Source organism: Coffea arabica, chromosome 2e (genome assembly GCF_036785885.1).
Source record: "Coffea arabica cultivar ET-39 chromosome 2e, Coffea Arabica ET-39 HiFi, whole genome shotgun sequence".
In the NCBI taxonomy this organism is placed as follows: domain Eukaryota; kingdom Viridiplantae; phylum Streptophyta; class Magnoliopsida; order Gentianales; family Rubiaceae; genus Coffea; species Coffea arabica.
This window is the reverse complement of record NC_092313.1, coordinates 76948153-76973119: the sequence shown is the minus strand read 5'-3', so window position 1 is coordinate 76973119 and position 24967 is coordinate 76948153. Positions and strand designations below refer to the sequence as shown.

Sequence of the window (24967 nt, the reverse complement as noted above, 5' to 3'; positions counted from 1 at the left end):
CAAGTCTAACAGAATCACACAAATACTTAGGCTTCAACCCGTTCTCAAGAAATGGAAGAAGCTCGCGGCCAATACTTCGAAGGTGAACACTACCAAAGGTCCAGACAGCAGCAGCAGCTCAATAAGCCACACCGGCACCACTAGTACCAAAAATACTAACAATAGTGGCGGCAGTGGCGGCACTGGTAATACCAGTAAAGAGTGTCAAGTTCCTCAAGAAAACACTCTTTCTCAGAAAGAGAAAGCACAGTAGCAAAGGGTGCGGTCTCGGGTGGCTCCAGCGACGTGGTGCCCAAAGGGTATCTAGCAGTATGCGTGGGAGAAGGGCTCACACGCATACGTGATCCCAATGGAGGATCTGGGTCACCAAGCTTTTGGGATTCTACTGACAGAAGCTGAAGAAGAGTTCGGGTTCCAACAAGGAGTTCTACAGATCCCTTGCCAAGTTGCTGTCTTTGAGAAGATCCTGAAGATGATGGACGAGAGGAGGGATGCGCCGAATGCACGATTTCAGTTTCACTACTACTAGAGGAGATGATGACATCGCTCGATGTTGTTGATCCCCTCCGAACATCCCCTCGTTAGTGATCTGCTCCTCATGTACCCATCATCCCAACTTTACTATTTACCAAGGAACATATATATAGATACAAAATCGTTATAATTCATCCATCTCCTTCATATGATTTTTGTTACCTTTTCACTAGATACCAGATACTACTTACATTTGTGTCGGCCCTTAGAGGTCGATGGGGAAGGCAATCATGTGCTGGCTCTGTACCTAGTTACAACTACAAGCTGGATCCCTTCAAAAGAAGTCTTGCTGTTTGTTCTTTACTTATTTTAAAATCACTGTTGTTGTTGTCGTTTCTTCTGATCAGTAACTTACATGATGCTGTGAGAGAAACGTCACTGAATGATTTGATCAGATGGATTGAACTGATGTTGTAAAAACTAAAAAGTGCTGCAAAGCAAGTACTAGTAGTAGCCTATTCTATTCAAGTACCGGTCACAAATCATACCATAATTAAGCCCGCGAAGGCGAACAAATACACTTCATTGTGGCACTACTGGAATTAGGGTGGACTCGCTTTTCAAACGAAGGAAAAAAAATTATACTACATTTGTCAAGGGTAAACTGATTGATGTGTAAGCAGCTTGTAGTTGCCTAAGGACTTTATACCAGTTGACGCATGAACTAATCTTCAACTATACTTGCTAATGATGCTAGTCCAGCTGCCACTACAATTACAAGCGAAATCGTTGATTGCAGACTTTCCAGGATCACGCTTCTCATGCTCTAGCTTCACTGTTTCAATTATTCTATTTTTTATTTTTTTGGCTACTTCCTTTCTACATGGAGGAATACTTCCATTGTTCTCCCCTTTCATTTTGGGTTGTCGGTCATCTTCTTCCATCTACCATGTTTTCTGGTTTTCACCTTCTTCCCCTTAGAAAGGTGGTGAAGACAAATAATACTTATTCAGACATCATGTCCGTGCGGTTTGTTTGTGTTGTATAACTTTCTTAAGTTTTCTCATTTTTAGTAGATTGGACCTATTTTATAATTTTCTCAAAGAGGTATTTGCTATAAAAATCAACTCTTTTCTGACAATTTATGAAGGTGAGCAGGTTACACAGATTTAGGCATTGTGCTTTGTTCAAAATTGACTCTAAGGTCTCACCAATGTGATCAACTAACTTGACTGGATTGTGGTATCTCTGCATGTAGCTGATTAGTTGTATTTTGATTATTTAATTCTTTTAAAAATTGTGTAGGGAGGAGGGCTTTGTGATAATTTTTTTTTTGGGTCACAAAATCAATTTGGCTTTGTGATGGTTGTCAATGTTATTTTTGTCAATGAGCTGGCGGAGAACATGTTGATGTGATATTTGGGGCTGCTGTTGCTACTGGGAAAGTGACACCAAAAGTCTTTGATTAAAATACTTCTGAAATATCAGCATACAGATGATTTTCGTGCAATCGTTTTTTGTGGAAAGTGTTCTGGCTGCCTTATTTCTTCCAAAGGTCAACTACACAAAAGCTATACACATGCTCTTCTTGATGAAAAAGGAAAAAAAATTTCTATGAGAGGGGCTGTTTTTGGGGCTGATTCTACAAGTAAAATCTTCGCATTTATGAAATGCGACGTCCTTAGACTTTGCATTTGATAAATGTAAGGTTCATGTTTCTAAACCAAAAAAAATGATAAACGTTTTTTGTTTAAAAAAAAAAGGGTGCCAAAAGCTCGCATTTGTAGCTAACTATCTTCCCGACTAAACTCATCTTCGAAACCGCGAGCGGTTGCTCCTACGGTTACCACCACAGTTACCTACGGTTACCACCACAGTTACTAATCAGACATTCAAATGCAGTTTTTTTTTTCCACACTTTGAACTAATACTCTCCAAATCAACATCCCTTCTTTTAAAGAAAATCATTTTACCCTTTTTTAGTGCAAACTCGCCTTGTTTACCTCGTGCAAGTTTTAAAAATAAAAAGTGCTATTCAACATATTGGATAGCTCTCTCTTAAACCCATGATAAAGCTAAATAATATCACTAATCTAACCAGTACTAAATACCAACCCAATTAATATTTCGTAGTTAGAATTAGATTTTTAAGATATTTGAAGTAAGCCTTAGGACAACTAATTCTACGTCAACTACGCATCAACTATTGTTAATATATATCTAGTATTCAGAACTTAGTAAATTTGTAACTCTATCATCAACAAAGTTGGACAATGTAGTATGCGCATTATTTCTATCATTATTAATTGACTAGATAACATTGTACATCTTTGTCAAAGAAAAATATTATTTTTATACTATATGCTAATATGATAATTAACTAATTCAATAACTTGCTCAGCAATAGGCATAATTAGATAGTATGGGGAGTGGTTGAATTTAAAAAGGATTTACAACTGGCACAAATTCGATTATGGACCAAGTAATATTAGAGTTCAGTTAATGAGAAATTCAAGATCAATGGATAATAACCTTAAAATTCATTCTCCGTAATTTTACAAAATAAAAAGCAAAACCCACGCTCAAAAGAAAAACAAAAATGGTTTGCTTGAATTTATATATAAAAAAAAACATAAATGTATGAGCATGAATTTATTAATATTAAAAAACTAAAAGGTTTCAAACCTCGCATATGCTAAATGCGAGGTGCTGGACCTCGCATTTGACAAATGCAAGGTAAAGTGACCTCGCATTCAACAAATGGGAGGTCTGAAGCAATTTTTTTTTTGTTTTTGCAAATCAGAAATTCAATGATAAATCGCATTTATAAAATGCAAACTCAGTGAACACGTATTTTGCAAATGCAAACATCACTTGACGGAATGCTATACTCAAAAAGCCGCATTTGTAGAAAAATTTTAAATTTCATCATATAATTGGGAATTTCTCCTGCACTTGTCCCCTATTGTTCTGCTTCATCTTTTGCTCCTCTCTTCCCTCTCATGTCTCCCAGATTTTATTAACAGCACTAGTGATGTTTTAGTGTGATGGAAACCAATTAAATAATAGTAACTTGGTTTAAATCCTAAATCAAGGAAAGAAATTACTATTTGGCATCTAAAGGCATGCTTTCATGGCAACCTATTGAAGCTAAAAATTGTCCTAGATGGGCATTTCAAGGCACATAAAGAGAATCAGGAGACATGGATATCATCTGAAGGAGGCTTGAATTGGAAAATGTTTCCTCCAGTGAAGGGCACCTCCTACGGCTGCCATCAAGACTTTCTTTTGTGATGTGCATTAGCTCTCTAGCGACATCTGTCATGCCAAGTTTGCCATCTACACCAAACAACAAGCATCTGGTTGTAAGGTCCGCAAGAATCTCAATCTGCTCTCGACGACAGAGAGGCTGTTCATGATAGCAAAGAAATGGGTCTACGACTTCTTCGAGCTTTCCATTCCTTATCATCTGCAAAGCTGTCACAGGAATATCCATAGATTTTGTACCTGTGATGACCTCTAAAAGAATCAGACCAAGGTTGTAAACATCATGCATTTTGGTGTATGAGCAGTTAGGTAGTGGATTGGAGATGCCTAGCCCAAATCCAGCAATCTTTACGGAAAACTCATCATCTAAGAAGATATGACAAGATTGGAGATCAAAATGAAAAATGGGAGGAGAAATCTCATGCTGAAGAAATGCAAGAAAACTCGCAGTTTCAGCAACAATATTCAGTCTCTTAAACCAGTCAAGTCCTATCATCTTTGGATCTTCGATTTTGGATATTTGTTCTTCCAGAGTTCCATTAGCCGGATAGTCATACACCACCAGCAGAGTATATGTAGAAGAATCAATAGACCATCCAAGCAAGTGGGCCATGTTCTTGTGCGAAATAGCTGATAGGGCCTGGACTCGTGAAAAGATTTGGGTCAGCTCAGTTCCACTCTCGCATCGTATCATGTGAACAGCAACACGAGATCCATCCAAGATATCTCCGGTATATAGTGCGGATTTGATGCCGTCAGATAGTTTTTGCCCATTATCGAATCCTCTCGTCGCTTGCTCAAGCTCATGGAAAGTAAACATTTGGGTCGTGTGGGCTGTGCTGAATGACATACTTGAACCATCGCTGCAGCTTTCATCGGGCTCATGTCTACTACACTGACTACTCTGCTGTCTTTTTAGAAGACAGCAGAGTCCTACGAAGGACGCGATCGTGGAAACTGCAGCCAGAGCTCCTACAGTTAGCGAAATGTCACGATCGAAATCAGTAGACATGTAAATACAAAATTCCGAGATTCACTTGAAAATTGTAAATGACTAGCTATTTTTTGAATTCTTCCAACTCAATTACAATTAACCTTTCCTACACACAGTTGCCAATAGCAGGAAAAAAATTTTAATATTCTTTTTAGCAAAAAATGGTAAGAGCCCGTTTGGATTGAATTTTTTTGAGGATTTTTTATACTGTAATACTTTTTTAGGATGTGATGTATGTGACGTGAAAAATAATTTAAAAAAATGTGAAAAAACATATTCATAGTAAACGGAAAAATTTCTCCTGAAAATGACAATTCAAACAATAGCAAAGCTTTTATATTGCATCTGCATGCCTCTCTCTTTATAGTAAAGCTTTTGTTTTACCATATTTTGATTACGACAAAACTTGGAGATAAACAATGATACGAATAATACACTAAGTATACCACTGCACAACATAAACAATGATATAAACATAAACTTAAACTTAGAGATAAACTGCACTACCAATGCACAACATAAACTTAGAGATAAACAATGACATGAATAATAAACTTAGAGTATACCACTGCACAACATAAATAACTGCAACACATAAGATATTCCAGAATTTTCTTTGCTACTCCGTAACAAGGATATGAGAGAGAGAGATAAGAAAAAAAAAAAGAAATAATTTTAAAAACCTCCTCTGAGGTTTTCAATAATTTCACTTAGCACCTTTAACATTTTATAAATTACATATATTTCACTTGCCCATTTAAAGAGACAATCCTAGTCTTGACATTCTAAGGAAAAAAAAAAAGGAACTTATTAATAAGAAAGTCCATCTTAAAATCAGTAATTCCTAACCTTCGACGTAAATGATTGTCAAATTGGTAATATTTTTTTGGTAACTTTGAATATTATCTAACTTTTTTCAGTACTATCAATCCTAACCTTCGTCGTGATCAAATGTCAAACTAATAACATTTTTTTTATAACTTTGAATATTATCTCATCTTGTTTGTTTTTGGCATCAAAATCAACAATAAATCAATAATAGCTATAAAATAAATAGTCTAAAATCACTACTAAATTACAGTGGTTCCCCCACCCGACTAATTTACAATTTTTTTAAAAAATTATGATGACACTTTCTCCTCCATTTTGAAAAGAGTCTATACTGTCAACAAAGCACTATTAAAAGTAACCTATCATCATGAGATTTATTATTAGAGTTGATTATTAAACAACAAACATGAGTATAAAAAATTTGACACTCATTCCTTTATAATTATACTAAATTACTTTATAATTGTTTAGAAGAATAAATTAAATTTTATTAGATCAGCGTATTTTAGGGTATTCATTAAAATCTTGACCATATTTTAACGACGGTTAGTTAAATTGCTAGAAACCTAAGAGGAGGTCTCTGAAGTTTTCCCAAAAAAAATCCACCTACTGTAAGCAGCATTGCATTGTACTATTACGCACCAGCTAGAATTATTGCTTGTACCGTGTGATGGTTCTTTCGGTAACGATCGTTGACCGGAGCTTCCTTTCCATCACCCTGGCAGGCTGAGTCAGAGATAGTGAACCAGATCGTAAGATTCAAGTCAAAAGTAAAATCAAACTTTCACGGATAGCGACCCGCAACTTTGCATTGACAGATTCATTTGGGACAAAATGCCATGGACGACACAAGAGGATAAAGCGAGGAAGACGAGGAGTTTTAAACATGCAAGGAAGAGAAAAGAAGCACCAGCAGGCAGTAAGGGTACGAGTATATATAGATAACGGAACAGGGGAGTCATTGCTAGTATTCGTCTTAATTATGAGAGTGAAAAGTGAAAACCATTCTGGACTGACTATATGAATCGCCCTTTCAGCTTTCAAGTAGGAGAAAAATTTTCTATTCTCCAATTTTAATTTGTCCAGTTTGTTTTTTTTACCTAAACATTTTCCATTACAGAAACAGGCCCCTGACGTAATGTAATTGCGCACTAACTTAACTCTGGTATATAGGTTGTATCTGTATTTTGAGAAACGTAGGGATAAAAATGAAATGACTCACGCTTGAAGCATCCAAGCCCAAAAGTAAATCCATCACCGAGGAATCCGTCACGACATTGGCATCTCATCCCTGACTTGACAGACGAGGCATTGATAGCGTCACCGTTTGTAGCACAAGTGGCTAGGGTCGAATTTCTGGGAATTGCCCACTCCAGCTTCACTCCCCCCATGCCTGTTCTGTTCCCTGGCAGAATAACCCAAGAGGAGAGTCCTCTGCATCCATACTGGGAAAAGAAAGAGAAACCATTACTAATACTGAAGTCAGAGAGTGGATAGCAGCAAGCAGGATATCCACCAACACCAGCAGCAACGCCACCGCCATCATGATCGCAATCTGGCATTAAGCTTTTTCCGCAGTCTGTTTTGCAAGGGGAAGCATCCTGGCAACCATACAGGGCTACCACATTATCGGTGGAGATGCCAAAGTACTGGTCCCCTGCAAAAGCGAAAGAATTGAGGTCGTTGTAGCCGCGATGACAAACGGACGTGTTGGGAAAATCGACCAGTACACCGTCCTGAAAGAAGTAGAGGACGCGGTAGCTTTGAGAGGCAATGTTGAGGAACAGTGAGGAGGAGTTGAGGCACGAGAGGCTGAAGGCACCTGAAAGTAACCCTGACCACTTGCAAGCAGGAGAAGAAGAAGCGCTGCTGGCATTCAGGCAGAAGGGGAACGGGATTTGAAAGATCCCGCACCTTTCACCGCCACCCGAGTAATAGGAAGACGAGGACGATACATCTTTTCTTTGCGATAAGGGAGGGTCGGTAGAAGCTTTTATTTGGTCGTCCAGTAGAAGCACTAGTGCTAGGATTACGAAGACGCAGCTTTTGGAATATTTGAAATTTTGGAGGACTTGAAGATGCGAGGACATGGATTGGCCTGAGTGCAGTAAAAATTACTGCTAAATAAATGCTGCTATGAGACAATAAATGTGTATGGCATCAACAGAGACTTAAGAGAGCAATCGGAGGCGTCTGAAACCGGTCTACTCTACTGCCGCATGCGATCAATATTGATGCGTTGCGTAGCACACGGTTGTATTGCTCGATACAACGTTACTACTCGATCATAAATACACAGTACCTTGTCACTCATATTACTACAGATAACTAGGAAGATTCTTTTATTCCCGGTCTTGGAATTAGAGAGAGAATTAGGAAGGAAGACAATTGGTCTCTGAAATGGGATACACTCGTACCTTTGAGCTTGGGCATCGTGGGATATGCATGTGTGGCAGAGTTGGGACTTGGGACTTGGGACTTGGGAGTTGGGAGCCCCCCCTTACCCCCGTCCCGATATACAGTACTATTAACCAACAAACGTTATTGGGGCGTTACTGGTCATCGGTAACTTTGCCCTTGCTGCCTGTAGCACTCTTAACCAGGTACGCAAGCCAAAACTTCACTTTCTTGGATTGTATTCTGCGGGAGTTTTTTGGAATTGGATTGCAATTTTTTGGGAGCTTCTGAAAATTGGATTGCATCTTTTCAGGGTTTTTAAAACTGCGATTACTGGGGGGAAAAATTGCTCTCTCTATTGATGGTATTTTGCGAAAGTTTTTTATTTTTGCAATTTCGATTGCATTTCTTGAGTTCTTAGGTGCTTTGACACTGTTTTCTTTACAGTTTTTTTTCAATACTTTGACACTTTTTTTATAGATAAAATTACAGTTTTGGTCCCAAATGTTTGAAATATGAACATTTTTAATCCTAAAGTTTAAACGAAAGCAAATCTAATTCCATATGTTTTTAATTTCAAAACACATTTAATTCTATTACCAGAATCCAATCATACTATATCACATGCCAGCAACTACATTTTCAAAAAAATTTTAATAATCAAAAACATTTTGTTTTGCCATGGTGTGTAATAAAAGAAGACTAAAAATGTTAAAAAAAAAAAAAAATTTTTGACTAGTTATCAACATACTAATCACGTGAATAATTAGTTTTTAATGCATAATTTTTTTTTTTGTTGTCAACCAAATTTTTCATTTTCAAATAAGGACTAATTACTCACGGTATCGTCATACAAGTAATTATTCCTCTTTTACTATAAAAACTCCCAAAGCTTTGTGCAAAAGAAAAAGGACCAAAAAAAAAGTGACAAAGTGACCTTTGAATATTGGCCCGTACAAAAGCATTGACACTGTTGTAGGAGAGACTACTAACTACGGTAACTGTTATAGGAGCATGAAATTAAATGATAACATGGGTTTGTTTGGATTGCACATTATTTGTCAAAAAAAGAAAAATTATATTATAAATATGTTTTTCAATCACTTTTTAATCTTTTCAATCACCTTTTTTTTCATTTTAATACGTCACAACATATTAAAAGACCTATGTTAATCATTCCAAATAATCTTCCTCTAATGCCCATTACAATTTTTGTGACACCACCACTCTCAAAGATATTTGATTTGATACTCTGCTTAAAAAAAAAATTTAGAACAACGAACTCTAAACTCAACCTTAATCTTCTCTTCGAGTTAATTTGAACTAGATAATTGTACAAGTTTCGTGTCATAAACCAAATCTCGAGGGATAATTGTACAAGTATTTTTTTTTTTTTCCCTAACAAGAGGGGTGAGATTCAAACAATTAAGAGGAAAAAGAAAATTAGAACTCAAGATTTCTAAATTCTGAAATCTTAATGTCAACCACTGGATCAAAGCTTCCATGGCTCATTTCTAGTCGCAATAAGACGACTGTGCTACCACGTCATATCCATTTTATTCGATCTCAGCATTCCTTTCTTCCGTTCATGGAAGCTGTGCTTAAATTACCATAATGAAGGGAAGGACAATTTCAAAGAAATGGCCTGATCAAGGTCCTTTCATTTTCTTACAATTACAGATTGCATTAAAAGGATGTTTATGCGTAGTATTTGCACAGCTCCAAAATAACAAATTGTAGCAGATCTACACGATAAGTTTCGTGAGCTTTTAAAGTAAACATAATCAAACTAGATAGACGTAATAACATGCTGCACTCTGAAACATGCAAAGATCTTTGTCATCTGTGTTGCATGTTCAATGAGTAGGAAGCCTCACCCTCCAACCGTATTCTCTTCGTACCTTTTTCTTCTTCTTGGCTTCCAGCACATACCAACCTGTTCTCCTTGGCCTCCACAGAGCACCTTTTGTAAGGTTTAAATCCTGTCCGACGCACTTTCAGTTTTCCCGTAGTCAGTAGTCCCCCTTCCGTGATGTTTAAACATCTTAAACTCGAATTATTCTCCAATTCTTGATCAATGGCAGAATTCATGCACATCTTCCCATTGAGGTCTAGCAGATATCCCTCGTCACCTTTCTCATCTGCGTTATCCTTATTTTTCTCATTAGTGTTCTTTCCTTTATTCTTTGAATCATGTGGAGGAGAAAAGCTTTGTGGCAGTACTTCCCTGGAAAATAGAGCCTGAAAAGCCAGCCGGCCCTGCAAACAAAGTGAGCAAAACAAAAGCACATATGAAAAGGAAAAGCAAATAAAGTGACAGAGTCGAGCACAAAGAGGGGAATTTGAGTACCTCCTCAGAAACCTCCTTCCAAGAATCGCTTGTACTGCTGGAGCTTCTACTTCGTCGACCGCTAGAATCAGCAATAGGCTGACTTACAACAGGTTCCCTTAACTCTTCCTTTCCTTTCTCAAGCTTCTCCAAAGCATCTGTCTCTACTTCACTGCTCGAAGGTGTATTTGATCCACATGAAGAGCGGTCTACCCGTTTCCTACCCTTTGGCTTGTTTGAATCATTAACATCAGTCACTGCTGCACTATCAGTTTTTTTAGCAGTTGATTTATTACTTGAATTCAGACCTTTACTTTCCTCAGAATCTGACAATGACAAAGTCGGTGATTTTGAGGTTGAATGCTGCTCTTGCAGAGCTTCAGAAAATTCTGGTTCCAGATGTTTAGCATCCAAGGGAGGACCACTGATTTCTTCTCTTCTTTCAGTAATGTCAACTCTTGGTTGATTGGTAACTGCAGGAACTGCGGAGCCTGAAACAGGCACATAGTTTAAACCCATGTGAAATGGAGCACAAAGTGGCAAAAGCCCATGGGCTGTCCACCATGCAGTTGCAGCTGCCACTGTGGCCGCGGCAATTGATGTTATGCTTGGAGCTGCATTCATCTGTCTTGCTGTAAATCCTCCTGTACTTCCTCCAGGTGACTCCACAGGAGCTTCTGTGGTTGAGCATGGCCACAAACTAGCAGCAAAGCTTCCTGCAGCATGAGCCGTTGGATTTTGTAATAAAGCAGATACAATTAGATTTGAGAAGGTAGAGGACGCATGCAGGAATGAATGGTAATCTTCTTGATGGACTGGAGTCCAGATAGGATTGAAACCGACAAATGGCTGGCTAATGGAAAACCTGGATGCACTGCTCTGATGCTGAGATGTAGCAGATGAAGAAAGAGTAGAGAATATGTTTGAATTAACCCCACCGATCTCATGAAATGAGGATTCCTCATATGGCATATGGGCAGAAACATTCGGAGCATTCATTCTTAAGCTCCCATCAAGAATGTGCACCGCAACATGTCTGGGTTGGCTCTTCGGAGATTGTACACCATTTTTTGGCGAGGTGTCAATATTTTCAGATTGTTCCGGTACATTTCCTTTGTTTTGAGCCGGTTTATCATTTAAAGAGTGTGCATTTGCCCAATTTCTGCTGTTACAAGTGCCATTCTCCTCAAATGACTGTATGGTATAAAATTTGTCTGAATTCTGATTTGGTCCGGCTTCAACAGTAACATAGGATTCAATAGTTTCATCCCTATTGACCACCTCATTGAAAATTGGCACGAACTCCTTAAGGACAGACGATTTTCCTGAAGCCATTGTTGAGGAGCATGTGTTTGCTGAAGATGGGGAGATACCAGGAGATGCTTGGAGAAGGTTGAAACATTTATTGGATTCACCCTCATCATGATTTTCCTTAGCATCTTCAAACTTCTCACCCTCAGGTTTCTGACATAAATGCAGTAAATAGGAAAAAAATTCATAATGTCTGACAGGCAAATAAACCAATAAAACCCGAGATGATGATTTATAATTCAATAAATACTGAAAAGAGATAATACCGTGCAAAGTAAATACCTCAGCAGCTGGTTCTTTCTCCAGATCTAGTATGTGTTCAGCCTGGGGCAGAGAAGAACTTGGATTCCCTAATTTTCCATCCTTTGATTCCACCTGGGAAGTAGGCAGACCAATGCTCATCTTTCGAGGATATGGATTACATGGTTTCCTTTTGGGACGGGGAGGTGGAATTTCAATATCAAGAGCTTGTCCTATTGGGGTTCCTTTAGCAAGGGCTTCCTTCTCCAACTGCACAAGATTAGAAAGCAAAACTTTTAACTTACCCCCGTTTAGATGGAGAAGCATATTCGTGCGAATGGATGTACACATAGCAGCAATCTGATAATAGTGCTGAATTGAAGTTGAACATTCTGATAAACAATGTTAAATTGAAGTGGACCACATACCATTCAAATGAGATATTCTGACATTTAGCCTCAAGCCCGATAGGATGCAAGATTCTTATGAAAAATACCATGCAGTTAGCCTAGTTTAAATAATATTATAAATCGAGAATGTCAAAGTGGGGAACTCTGAACTGCATCATCATATAAAGACTCCTTGCGTCACCCTCATCACAATTTTGTATAAATACTAATCCTGAATTATTGAAGATATTAGATTTTTAATCAAAACATGTCGACTCCTGAACAAATTCAAATGTATTACCCCAATTCTTCATTGAATAAGGCACGTTGATAATTCAAAAATGACATGATCTTATTCAAAAAGCTCAACAAGAACAACCAAAGACATCTCATCTTTTCACCTCCAGATGGAAATTGGCCTTAGCTAATCCTTTTTCATCTTTCTTTTTTGTTTTTTTCCCTGAAAAATAAGTACTCGAGTTGCACGAGTATACACTAAATCAAACAGACAGACAGCAAACTCTCACTTCTAACCATCATAAATTGTGTGGTATCAATTGATAGTTCCAATTCACAATTCATAATATTGATAGTTCCTCTGGCTGGCTGCTGAGACCCTTGCTGAAAGGGGCTTTCAACCTCAAGTTATTAAATGGCAAGCCAAAAGTAAATCAGAATCTCAACACTTGTAGCTATGATGATTTACGGCATTATGATTTTCTTGGTATCTCTCTCTCAGGGCACCTAAAGCAATCTACAGCTCTCAGGGCACCAAAAATTGGAAAGAGTACTTCACATCTTAGGCTTAATTCTCAATCTAAGATCACCAAACTCAAAATCAAGGGGGCTGGTGTGACCAAGCTCATTTTGCCTTCACAACCAGCGGTTACCCACTTTCACTTCACACACATGCATTAACTGGCAAAAGGCCTGTTCCTCTAACTTGCTTGTTTCCAATTCTCACATGAAGAAGTGTGGTCCTATGAAATATAAAACAGGGAAATATAAATACCAAAAATGATTAATAAAAGGGGATTCTGCAACTGTAATCATTTCGTAGATACCACACAAGAAGTCGCATCGCAGTGTGAGAAACCAACATTTGATGGTTTCCTTTTTGGCCTTCTACAAAATTATCTTCTAAGAAAGTTCTAAAATCTCATTAACTTTTTAAGCATCATTCTCATAAATATTTATTCATCATAAACTTTTGAACCATAGTCCAGACGTCTAAAGCATAACAAACAATCACCGAGCTATAAGGCCTGTCAGTCACCTATATCAGTACAATCCTTTTATTCTTAAAGTACACTGTTCAAGTTCCATTAAACAGTTTTATTCCTAATCATCCAATCAGCACCATTGATCACCCTGATATAACTGTCTCCACTTCTACTTTCTTGCTTTCAACCCTTTTTCTTGACACCAATACAACAGTAAGTGCTGATGGCAAAATTACGTAGGGAAAAAAGAAAGCCTAAAGGACCACTTAACTATGCCTTTTTCAAATATTCTGAGACCAAACGAGGTTTTGTATAGCATTTTGCTATATGCCTAAAACGGATGGGTAGTTTAGTGACCAACATGTTTCTGCTCCAAATTGTATTGCTCAAATTCAGAGAGATGGGCCAAGAGTACGAACTTTACTACTAGAATAGTGTTTACTGCTTATAATACAAACATCTTCACATGTCCAATTGTTCAAAACTATGGATATTTAATAAGTTGAGGATACAAAGCCATTCAAAAATTTAAAAAAAAAAAAAAAAAAAGATCAAAGTTACAAGCGCAATTTTGAACTCAAAATGACCAAATATATTGAACATAATTTTGTAAGGATTAAGAGCTAGGTACTTGCTCAGTCATACACATCAAAAGCAACATTGTTCAAAACTATGGATACTTAATAAGTTGAGGATACAAACCCATTCAAACTTTAAAAAAAAAAAAAAATCAAAGTTACAAGCGCAATTTTGAACTCAAAATGACCAAATATATTGAACATACTTTTGTAAGGATTAAGAGCTAGGTAATTGCTCAGTCATACACATCAAAAGCAACATTAAGGATACAGCACTGCCTGTTTCCGAAATCTAAAATAGGTTTTTATAGTTAAATGAATTAGGCTAAATGAAAACCAATATTTAAACCATTAATCTTGATCCACTAAAAATGCTCCCTTTATTCGCATGATAAGAGGCAATTGAATTAGTCTAAATGAAAACCAATATTTATACCATTAATCTTGATCCACTAAAAATGCCCCCTTTATTCGCATGATAAGAGGCAATTGAAAGACTCGCGAATGCTAATTCAATGGGCTTAACGAAAAAGTACTTGTTAGAACCAGAGAGGACTCTCCAGTCAGCATTATACTTTTAAATGAGTTCGACATTTGAACAGCAAAGGTATACTGAAAACCTCGTAGGACATACAACTATGACTGTGAACCAAAATTAACATCACTACTTACACACATTTGGTATCTCCTTTTGTTGCTCATACACAGCCTTGGCATAATCCTTCAGTTGTAATTTGATTAAATGTGTGAAAGTTCTTACATATGCTCTTCATTTTACCTTGTTTTCCCATTTTGTCATTATAGTACTGCTCTTCTCCTTTGTCAAGCTCTCATCAAAAGTTTTAAGGTACGTAATTAGGGTTCGAGAATAGAAGACCACACCTTTTCTTACTTCACGTCCTCTCTGAACACGGATACCAGTGATGCACACATTCCTCAAACTTACATGAGTTACTAATTTGTCCTTTCCTGACGGTGTCAGCAACCAAAACTTTAGAAGTTTCCTAAATCACATTCTCCCAGGTAAATGTATGAATCATGTCAAGCCTGGTCTAATCATGCAATACATGGTTGTCATGGTGGGCCTTTCACACCCCAGTCCTTATGGGGAAAGGTGATATGTCACTCAAATGAAACCACAAAACTAACCTTCAAGGATGACATCAGTTTGTTTACGTTTAGGAAAAAAATACAAAATTCACAATGGTAATACACCTCAACCACTAACAAGAGAGTGCCCCAAGCACCAGTCATACAAGTTGAGAAATTAGGGGCATGGCACATTAAGGTACATAAAGTACATAAATCCTAATTTTCAAGCAAAAAGTCCACCAATGAAAATTCAGGATTGATGGTAGGTAGGTAGTCTTGAGACAGTCCAGCCCACAAAATATTGTTCCAAAGATAGTTCCAGAGTATGCCGACAGTGATTTCTTAAAATGGTCCAAAATCCGGGCATATCCCTACTTTGAGTCAGAGGAGATATTGCTGGTATGAAGTTGAGTGACTTGCATGGCTGCTGATTAGGGACTAAGTAGGATGAGGACAGAAACTGGAATACATAGAAGACCTTGGTGGGATGATTATGTAATTTTTCTTTCCATCTCCAATGAAGCAAGAGTTAGACTTATTCTATTTCTAAAACCTAAAAAATATATTTTACAGGCTTTGTTTGCCATTTTGTGATAAGATGTAAAAAATGTTGACTTTTCAGTTTTGATCATTAACTTTAACCTAAAACTTGATATATATATACATTAATTCAAAGGGATAAAATGGCCATTTCAAAACCATATGCAATTTATGTGGTACAACACTAAGCCACAGGAGGGTTATAGGTTATCAACCCTAGCTATAACCATCAAAAGATTGAAAATGGAAGATCACAGAGGCCAGAAAAGACAAAATATGCAGGCAGTCTCAATTCAGAAGTTGGATCCTATATAATCTGTAATCAACAACATTTGGACACCCAATAAACTCAAGTTCCTAGGCAGAGTGGAAATAAATGCTACATATATCTAAAACAACAAATAGATACACGTTGGATAAGTACACAAACAATCTACTTCTTTAGGTTGCATAGGTTTCGTTGTGCCTATGCATAAGATGATAAAGAACCTCAACTTCAAAACAACACCAAATAATTTCCTGCATAGCTACAACCAACTTCCCTTATATTATACTTTACTATATTGAGAACTTTCAGATTGCTAATATGGATGAAAATTTTTTCCGAGCGAAGTATAACTACAACATTTTAAGAAACAATTGTAACATTTTCTTCACTGATATTATAAAACACAACAATATGAACGGTTGATCTATGCTAATCAACAAGAAATAAAAGATAAAATAGTACTGCAACATGATATCAAAAGACAGTAAATCACCAATGGATTTAATTCCTTGACAATTTTCTTTGACCACACTTAATGAATATTACATTATGGAACTTGCAACACTTTCTTTGTGGCAATTCATTATAAGGCAAAGCATTACAGCCTCAAAAAAAAAAGAAAAAGAAAAAAAGCAAACCATTATGATCAATTTAGCTCATCAAATTTTCAACAAAAGAAGAAGGTAAACTAGTAGTACTGCAACATGGAATAAAAAGAGAACAGATCATCTTGATTCCTTAACAGTTTTGTCCGTATACATGTTATGGATATTGCACTATTGAACCTGTAAACTTTAGTTGGTTTGCCAACTAATTAAGCCAAGCACAACAGCATTCAATGTTCATTCAAATTTTGAGTCGGACTTGAGCTTGGTCGAGCAGGTGGCAGAGGTTTCAAAAGATGGGCCCTAGAATGTAATATGACTGAAGGAAGTAGTGAGAAGTGATATTTGCTGCGAACAAGAACTTTTAGCTAAACTTGACTGATAGCCATCCCGGTACAGAATCAAGGAGATCAATACACCAAACACCAGCAATTGTGTTGTGTGCAGTTTTCCAACTACAATGAGAATATTGACAAAGCTAATTAACAATACAATCCTTTCAACCTTCTCTTCTTCTCATTCATGAGTGAGGACAGTTTGAAAGCAAGGCAATGAACAAATAACTACCGATTTGAAAGAACCAGCCTTACACATCGTAACATTGTGCTAATAGCTTGCAATGAAAAGCAGCTTCATGATGAACAATGCTGATGCATGACAGCAGACACTTACTACTTTGGTTTAATTGATGGTTATCAAAAAATATGCAATTTACAAAGAAAATTCCTATTCTGTCTTTAATACCACTTAATTACCATGTTTTTTTTTTGGTCTTCTTCTTTCTTTATTTTTCAAATTCTTGGCAACCAAAATGGAAAATTTCTCCAAAGTGTACCCCCTAAAATCAGCCCTTAGACCTAGTGACCTCTTACCATCAGTAATACCTCCTCTTGAATGAGGCCAACAATTTTGACACTACACTATAAGCTTTAGGCACTTCACAACTATAATTCCTCAACCAATATGATAGAAACACTTACAAGAGTGGATTCTCCAAGAATTTAAATGCCAAAACCACACTAATTACATAATAAACAAGGCAACTTGCATAATTATGACAAAACTTTAACTAGATTATTACATGACTTACACAGGGACAACTAAATTTAGAACTGTAGCAAGGTACAGACTCAAACAACCGGAACATAGTTGTTAATCAGGTATGATGGGATGCAGGTATCTGTTAATCAGCTTGGGTATGATGGGATGAGTAACATAAGTGATAGCTAAAACACTGAGCACTCAGTCCCCTTCACTTCCAATCAACAATCTGGACAAATCTCATTTCCTGGATGCTCACTTATTTTAGAAGCAATCAGTTGCAAGATATAATGATCTTAAAATATACAGTCCTAGAAAGCTGACTGCTTAGACATCATTCTAATTATGGTTAGTTTCTAATTTTTAAGTTTAATAAATGTGATAGTCATCTTAACTGGACTTAGGTTCCAGGAACTGCTCATCAACTCTTAGAGCAAATCAGTGGACTCTTCCTTTGTGAGTATTTGTCTGCCACTCAAAGGCCGTAAGAACCTATATTTAACACCTTGAAGACCAGTAATTTTCCCACTTGATGTAGCAAAACCTAAGAATGTGGGACCTAAAAACCTTTAACAATATCATGCATTATCAGTTAATTAAGTAAACATTGTTCTTCAAATCCCCCTTTTCCCTTCCCGCTTCTAGAAAAGCACCCCTCCCCTGCTAAAATAATTTTTAAATAAAACAACATAAACATTGATAATCAACAATATGTGAACGTAAAATTTCAAAAACAATCTAAGGCTACCCATCTCTCTATTCCTTATTTATAAGCTCTTTCTTTTAGAGCGTTACAGATCTTAAATTCCAGCTTCCATATTTGACATGGAAGAAATTGCACTTCTTGAACCACACAGCTGTTCTAACATACTTTAGAAAGCAAGAAAATCAAACTTGTAGAAACACCTCAACCACTTCTAGAAGGTTGCCATCTATATAACATAGTAAACTAATAAAAGAACAACCACTAGCTTGCTTGCTTGGTTCTTCTGCAGTAGTAAAATCAAGTAAAAGGAATTTTATTATTTTCCATCATATTTCAAGACTTTCTCCTCACATTACTAATGACTTGCTAACAACAAGTTTCACACAACTTCATGAAAAGGATTCAGTGCTATACAGAACTTTCCTTCGAACAATTGTTACCCAATATGTAGTTGACAGACTGGAATACTCAGACATCCCTTTCTACATTCCTTTTCTTCAGAGAAAAAAATTACATTTGTTGTTGTGATACTCAGGTAAGCTTGCTGGTTAAAAGTCAAAACTTCTTCAATAGCAAGAACCTCTTCCCACACAACCACCCACACCCCCCCCCCCCAACAAAAAAAACACACACACAAACACAAGGATTTTCAAGCTACAATCCCTTCCAATGCCATCCAACTGACATGAACTAAAATTCATGTTTCAAATAACTTGACAGCATTGAAAATCCTATGGATTGGATTAACTCACAGAACTCAAAAAGCTACCACAGGCAATGGTTTAGTCAGATTGTAATAGGTTTTTCATCAAATACCATGTCAGTCTCCTAATTGTGGTTGTACCAACTGCTGCAGCAACTTGGTGTTGAAGAAACTTTGTTATACTAAACAAAGACATTTAATTGGAGAGCTGCCTTAGCTAATTGTCAATACAAGACAAACACTCATTATTCTTCAGTTAATATTTTATAATGTCCTAGGCTGTATTCATTATTCTGCAGTGGCTGATGCCCATAAAAAAAAAAAGAGGAAAAAGAGAGAACACGTAAGGACACATAAGGATTTTCAGCGCTACAATCTCTTCCGATGCCATCCAACTGAGATGCACTAAAATTCATGTTTCAAATAACTTCACAGCATTAAAAATTCATCCTACAGATTGGATTAACTCACAGAGCTCAAAAAGCTACTACAGATATAGGTCTAGTCAAATTGCTATAGGTGTTTCATCAAATACCATGTCAGCCTCTTAATTGTGGTTGTAACACACTACTGCAGTAACTTGATGCTGAAGAAACTTTGTTGTACTAAACAAAGACATTTAATTGTAGCTGTCTTAGCTAATTGTCAATACAAGATAAACACTCATTATTCTTCAGTTAAGTTTTTATACAATAAGCTGTTTTAGCCAATTGTCAATACATGAAAAACACTCATTTAATTGTAGCTCTTTTAATTATTCTGCAGTGGCTGATGCGCAGGGATAAATACCTCATCACAGCTGCTCTATCTTGATTCCGAATTGGATTACATGACACGTTATCTACCAAGAGTTAAATGGTCTAGCCTGAACATGTATCATTCTATTTCCATTTCACTTAAGTTTTTTTAAGTATCTTTACTCTGAATTAGATTTTGATTACCGAAGCCTTATACACCAAATTTTTTGGGTATAAAAAAAAAAAAAAAAAACTCTTCAAACATATACATGAATATGTTTCCTCATATTTCCACTCCTGTTCAACAAGTAATAAAATGGCATGACAAAACATAAATTTGTTCAAACTGAAGGATTTTTATTTTTATTTTTTGACAAGGGAACCCGCAGCCGCTACCCGAGAGTGCGCACTAGGTAAACTCCGCCCCGGGCAATAGCCCACAAACCGAAGGATTGTTTCTGGCATTACAGAATAATGCCTCAAAGTTATTGATAATTGATAAAAATATGGATTAATCTTCAATATGCTGACAGTATGTACATTATCACCGTTGGATGCATGGCAACAAATCTGAAATTGAATTTGAAATCTAAAATTTGCATATGTGCCAAGCATCCAACAATGATAGTGTATACACTGTCAATGTGTGTAAGATTAACTCTAAAAATATGCATGGATCTAAGCCATGTAGGCTAGAAACATCTCCAAAATGCAAAAACATATTAGGTGAAGCAAAGGAACACTATGAAATACGGGAATAGTGCTGAAATCATTGAGGTATGTTTTAGGAAAAACACACAAAATAATAGATCTGGTGCTTGGCCGTAGGAAGTGTTCAAAGGAGATCCAGCAAAATTCAAAAAAAAACACACACACACACATTTAAGGATGCTTTCTTTTTTGCCCATCTGGCTTTGGAGGGGAAAATGAGAGTTATGCCAAACAATGAATAGTTGAAATATGACAAAAGAAGATAGTGAAGACTGTGAAATATTCCAAAGGAACACTATAAAATATGAGTATAGCGCTGAAATCATTGAGGCATGTTTTAGGAAAGCCACTCAAAAAATAATAGATCTGGTGCTTGGCTGTAGGAAGTGGTCAAAGGAGGTCCAATAAACTTTTTTAAAAATTTTTTAAAAAAAACACACATTTATGGATGCTTTTGTGCTTTGCCCATATGGCTTTGGAGGGGAAAATGAGAGATATGCCTAAGGATGAATAATTGAAATATGACAAAAGAAGATGGTAAAGATTGCATGAATGTGAAATTCCAACTCAAATAAAGAGACTTAAAATGTGTACCTCGTTAAATGTTATCTGCAATAAAAAGTAGGTTGAAGATGATATATTTCCGCATTTTATTTACAAAAATTCCTTCAGAAACATTTTATAGCACATTATACCCTTGTAGGTATCAACAATTTATGTAAGAAATCTAACTTTTTTCCGTCTAATCTACCAAAATTTACAAAAATTTGTGTGCTTGTTCACTCTTTAAACTTATTCTCCCATGTTGGTAAGGATGTTATACATGCATTAGACCTTGTAAAGCACGTTGACCAGAGATACCCTATAAGATAACTCTGAGTTCTGGATTATTCATTTTTGCCACAGTCAGGTGATTTAGTCTAACCATCAAGTACTTTTGACCATTGTTCCTTTACTACAGGTAGCACTGGAATAACTCTGGCCCAAACATGGGAAATGGAGAAAATGCGTCACAAAATGAAAGTGCAATAAGAAGGAAGGCATAAACCCACCTATTCTGATCTGAAGTGCAATCGGTCAATTCTTCCATACAAACCTAAAGAACTCTTATCTTTTTCACGTATGCATGTTTATGCTGAAGAGGTAATATATAATGGATTAACTACATAAATTAATATAAATATCCAGCAATCATAATTGCTGCACTCTTCATTTATACAGAATTATCACTAAAGATGAGTACAACTATAACAAACCATCTTTTATTTTCAAGAACGATAACATTCACTTACATTATGAATTTGAAGCAAACTTATATTTAATTCTCAAAATTAGAAGATTTACAGATTTATAAGTAGATCAGATTGCTTTACCAAAGTTTTGCTTTCATACACAATCACGAAGCTATTTCTCCATTAACCAATATGATTCCTGAATAATGGATAAAATGGAGAATTTGGAAAACACTCAATACTAGATGGCCTTTTCATGGCACTACTCATGCTCAGGCCCTAGAAGTTGCAATATTATTTAGTTCAGAACAGAAAAATGTTATAGCAAGGTTAGCTCTTAATGTCCACTGCAGTTTTACTGGCAAATGCAGTTCATGATCCCCAGGGTAAAAGTAGCACACAAGAAAATTTGCGAAACTTAAAATGAAAATTAATAGAACTTCCATGGGTGAGCAAATGGTGAAATGAAATCCATGGCAAATAAGCTTCCAATGTGATACGGCCTAAGAAAAGGAACAGGTAAAGCGACCCTCAGACAAGCATAGAATAAGAAGGTAGTGCTTGACCTTTGTAAAGAATTTCTGTGCATGACTTCTGATCTGCACAGCAGTCTTTGTTCCTATATGTTCTGCAAACCACCAGATAGAAAACAACAAAAAAGAAAAAGGAGCAAGAACAGTTGTCTAAGTAAGAGCAAGTATTATACATCGGAAGGAGCACATGGCATGATACTCCAACAAGAAAAGATGAGAAGAATTTTAAGGGAAACCACAAAAGTAGCAACCTTGAAAAACATAAAAAGAAAGCAATCAAATGAGAGAGAGAGAGCCCAGATGGAGATATCAACTGTGATAAAGCATCAAAAGGAAGGAGATTGGTAACCTTCTATACGCTGCCAAGCACGTCCGTACAGCTTCAAGGCTTCTAGGAACCTATTATGCTCCTCCTCGGTCCACCGCTCACGTTGCTTAGTTATAGTGTAAGGCTTCCTGGCCTGGAAGAGAGGGAGAGGCAGCAAAATTGAGGTGGCTGGACCAGTGAGGATGAAGCACCTAGCTGGTCACAATTAAAAAATGTAAGAAAGGTGGGGGGTTGGGGAGAGAGGGAGCTTATGTGTACTTTAATTATCAGTTCTTCTCCAGAGGAGTAAGTGTCCATCTACACTGAGAGGACCAGAGGGTGGCTATGTCGTCGGCTAACGCTGCTTTAAATCCTCTCGGACGAGCAAGGGATAGAAAAGGAGCTTTCTTTCATCTGCGGCCACATCATCAAACAGCAGAAAAATCTTGTGGGCCGTGGTGGTTATGGTGGTGGTGGAGGGCGATACCTGGTAAGTAGTCAATAGTAGAGGTACTGCAAAAGAGAAGAAGCAGTAACCACAGAATTCGATGCGGATCCGCCTCTGTTACCCAAAATAATACTTAGCACTCAAGTCAAAACTCAACCAAAAGACTAATTGATACTACTTAGGTAGGAACACTGGTATTAGAATAAAGAATACACTGGACCAACTAACTACTAGTAGTAGCATTTCGGATACAGTAGAAACAGAACATATCTTTTACTACTTTCTTTTTATTCTTTGGGGTTTATCGAATTTGCAGTTAAATCAGAATCCAGCCATCACATAGAGGGAGAGACAGAGCATGAAGAAAATTCCTTATCCAGAATCCTCACCAAAACGAACCGCATGATGCCTAAACCTTTCATGTGAGGAGAAAAGGAAAAAAAAGGAAAGAAGGTTCAATCAGTACTCATCTATTAAGTCAAGAAATGAAGAAATAATAGCAACTTAAAAGACAAAGCCATCTTCCACAACCACCTGCTTTTCATGGATAAAAAAGAAAAAAAATGAGATTTGGTTTGGTTTGAGTACCTCGGGAGATATCCACAAACTGTACAAGTTTTGCTTCGAGTCAGACCATACATGAGAGGGAACTCACCCCACACTCATCATCATCATCATCCTTTAATTCAGCACAATGATGGATCGGAATCTAAGGAAACTACAACTCCCGGAAAGAAAAAAAAAACACACACACACACCCACACACAATAGCTGGCACTACAGCCAAAATGGATATAGAGAGAGAGCAAGAGAAAAAGAAGGGAACCCTAGCTAAGAGCAGAGAATAAAACACGGATGACTGATCTTCAAGAACAGAAGAAAGAAGAAGAGACTGGAAGCCGGACTGGAGAAGGAAGGTGAGGAGACTGGAGAGAAGAACCGGGTTTTGGCCAAATTGAGAACCTAGGGTTGTGTTTGGATTGCATTTTCCGTCATTTTTCATGGAAAAATTACTGTAACGATTTGATATATGTGAGGGAAAAAGGTGATAGGAAAATGTGATCACGGAAAACGATAATATTTTCCGACGAAAACCTTCAATCCAAGCAAGGCTTTAAAAACTGGCAACGGGCCTTTTTTCACATTCACTTTTTTCTTTTTCTTTTTTTAACGTGTCTGGAAAAATCTGAGCCACTAGTAGCATTGGTGCGGATTTAATTTTCAAGAAATAGGAAAATGGGAGGGGAATTATTTGAGGCTGTAAAGTAAGGAAGCAGTGGGGGGAGAAGTAGGGGTTTCGGATGACTCCATGTGGCAGGGAATTAGTGGCTGGTTGTCTGCTCCAGCTGCCCCCACTCCCTTGCACTTTTGGGAATACAGACAGAGACGACGCGCACTGGATTGGACGTCACCCCCACACTTCCTCTTGCCTCCTCCCAGTGCCATACATTCATCGTACCCAGCAGGCCTTGCGCCGGTCTTCACCACAAACTCCGTGCTGCGAACATCACGCGCCAAGTTTAAAAGTGCACTCAACGGGACCCACTATAAACCAGCCCTCCCCACGTGGCCTTTTCCACAATTGTAACTCCACGTCCCGTCAAGTGAGTACGGACACGTCCTCAATCTTGTTGGGGGGCTAGGGGTTACATTAAAAAAAAACCACAAAAAAAGAACCTCCCCCCCCCCCCCCACACCCCAAAAAGGAGCACAACAACGAAAGTGACAACTACAACGGATTTGGCAGCAAACCCAGCCCCCAAAAGAATTGCTCCCCTTTAGTCCCTTGAAGCGCTGAATGGACTTGGTTTGAGTGGTTGGGTTGGACTGGACTCCCATCGTAATCAGATCACTTTAAACTTTACCCATCCCGAGCAACCCAACCCAAGTTTCATTTCCATATTTCTTTGTCTTTCAAATTTCTTGCCATCCATCATCTAGCCCCCTTTTTTTTTATACGAAAGAAAAAGCATTAATCATTTTTTTGCCATCCATCATCTAGCTTTCACCT

At 37.3% G+C, this 24967-nt stretch overlaps 2 protein-coding genes across 6 annotated transcripts; both read right to left on the bottom strand.

The window, feature by feature from the left end:
- Positions 1 to 3434: 3434 nt before the first annotated feature.
- On the bottom strand, positions 3435 to 7799 carry LOC140036474 (probably inactive receptor-like protein kinase At2g46850). The gene is made up of 3 exons (XM_072077914.1): positions 6789 to 7799; positions 6209 to 6292; positions 3435 to 4713 (listed from the first exon to the last, which is right to left on the bottom strand). Exons 1-3 carry the CDS (start codon positions 7654 to 7656, stop codon positions 3650 to 3652), a joined length of 2016 nt encoding a protein of 671 aa, XP_071934015.1. The 5' UTR covers positions 7657 to 7799; the 3' UTR covers positions 3435 to 3649.
- Positions 7800 to 9593: 1794 nt separating this feature from the next.
- On the bottom strand, positions 9594 to 24121 carry LOC113728184 (protein LATE ELONGATED HYPOCOTYL-like). 5 transcript variants are annotated; one of them, XM_072081332.1, is made up of 8 exons: positions 23545 to 24121; positions 23346 to 23371; positions 22788 to 23021; positions 22551 to 22662; positions 22235 to 22296; positions 11886 to 12113; positions 10314 to 11756; positions 9594 to 10222 (listed from the first exon to the last, which is right to left on the bottom strand). In XM_072081332.1, exons 3-8 carry the CDS (start codon positions 22824 to 22826, stop codon positions 9803 to 9805), a joined length of 2304 nt encoding a protein of 767 aa, XP_071937433.1. In that variant the 5' UTR covers positions 22827 to 23021; positions 23346 to 23371; positions 23545 to 24121; the 3' UTR covers positions 9594 to 9802. The 5 variants fall into 5 exon arrangements, with proteins under 5 accessions (XP_071937433.1, XP_071937435.1, XP_071937434.1 ...); XM_072081334.1 differs by having other exon boundaries at positions 23346 to 23365; XM_072081333.1 differs by having other exon boundaries at positions 22788 to 23365.
- Positions 24122 to 24967: the final 846 nt, after the last annotated feature.

Coding starts and splice junctions, on each gene's coding strand:
- LOC140036474 (XM_072077914.1), bottom strand. CDS start 7,656: ATGTCCTCGCATCTTCAAGTCCTCCAAAATTTCAAATATTCCAAAAGC. Junction 6,293..6,788: donor TGGGCTTGGATGCTTCAAGC/GTGAGTCATTTC, acceptor TCTCTGACTCAG/CCTGCCAGGGTGATGGAAAG. Junction 4,714..6,208: donor ACAAGCAATAATTCTAGCTG/GTGCGTAATAGT, acceptor CGCTAACTGTAG/GAGCTCTGGCTGCAGTTTCC.
- LOC113728184 (XM_072081332.1), bottom strand. CDS start 22,826: ATGGACACTTACTCCTCTGGAGAAGAACTGATAATTAAA. Junction 22,297..22,550: donor TGCTTGGCAGCGTATAGAAG/GTTACCAATCTC, acceptor GGTGGTTTGCAG/AACATATAGGAACAAAGACT. Junction 12,114..22,234: donor CACAGAAATTCTTTACAAAG/GTCAAGCACTAC, acceptor AATCTTGTGCAG/TTGGAGAAGGAAGCCCTTGC.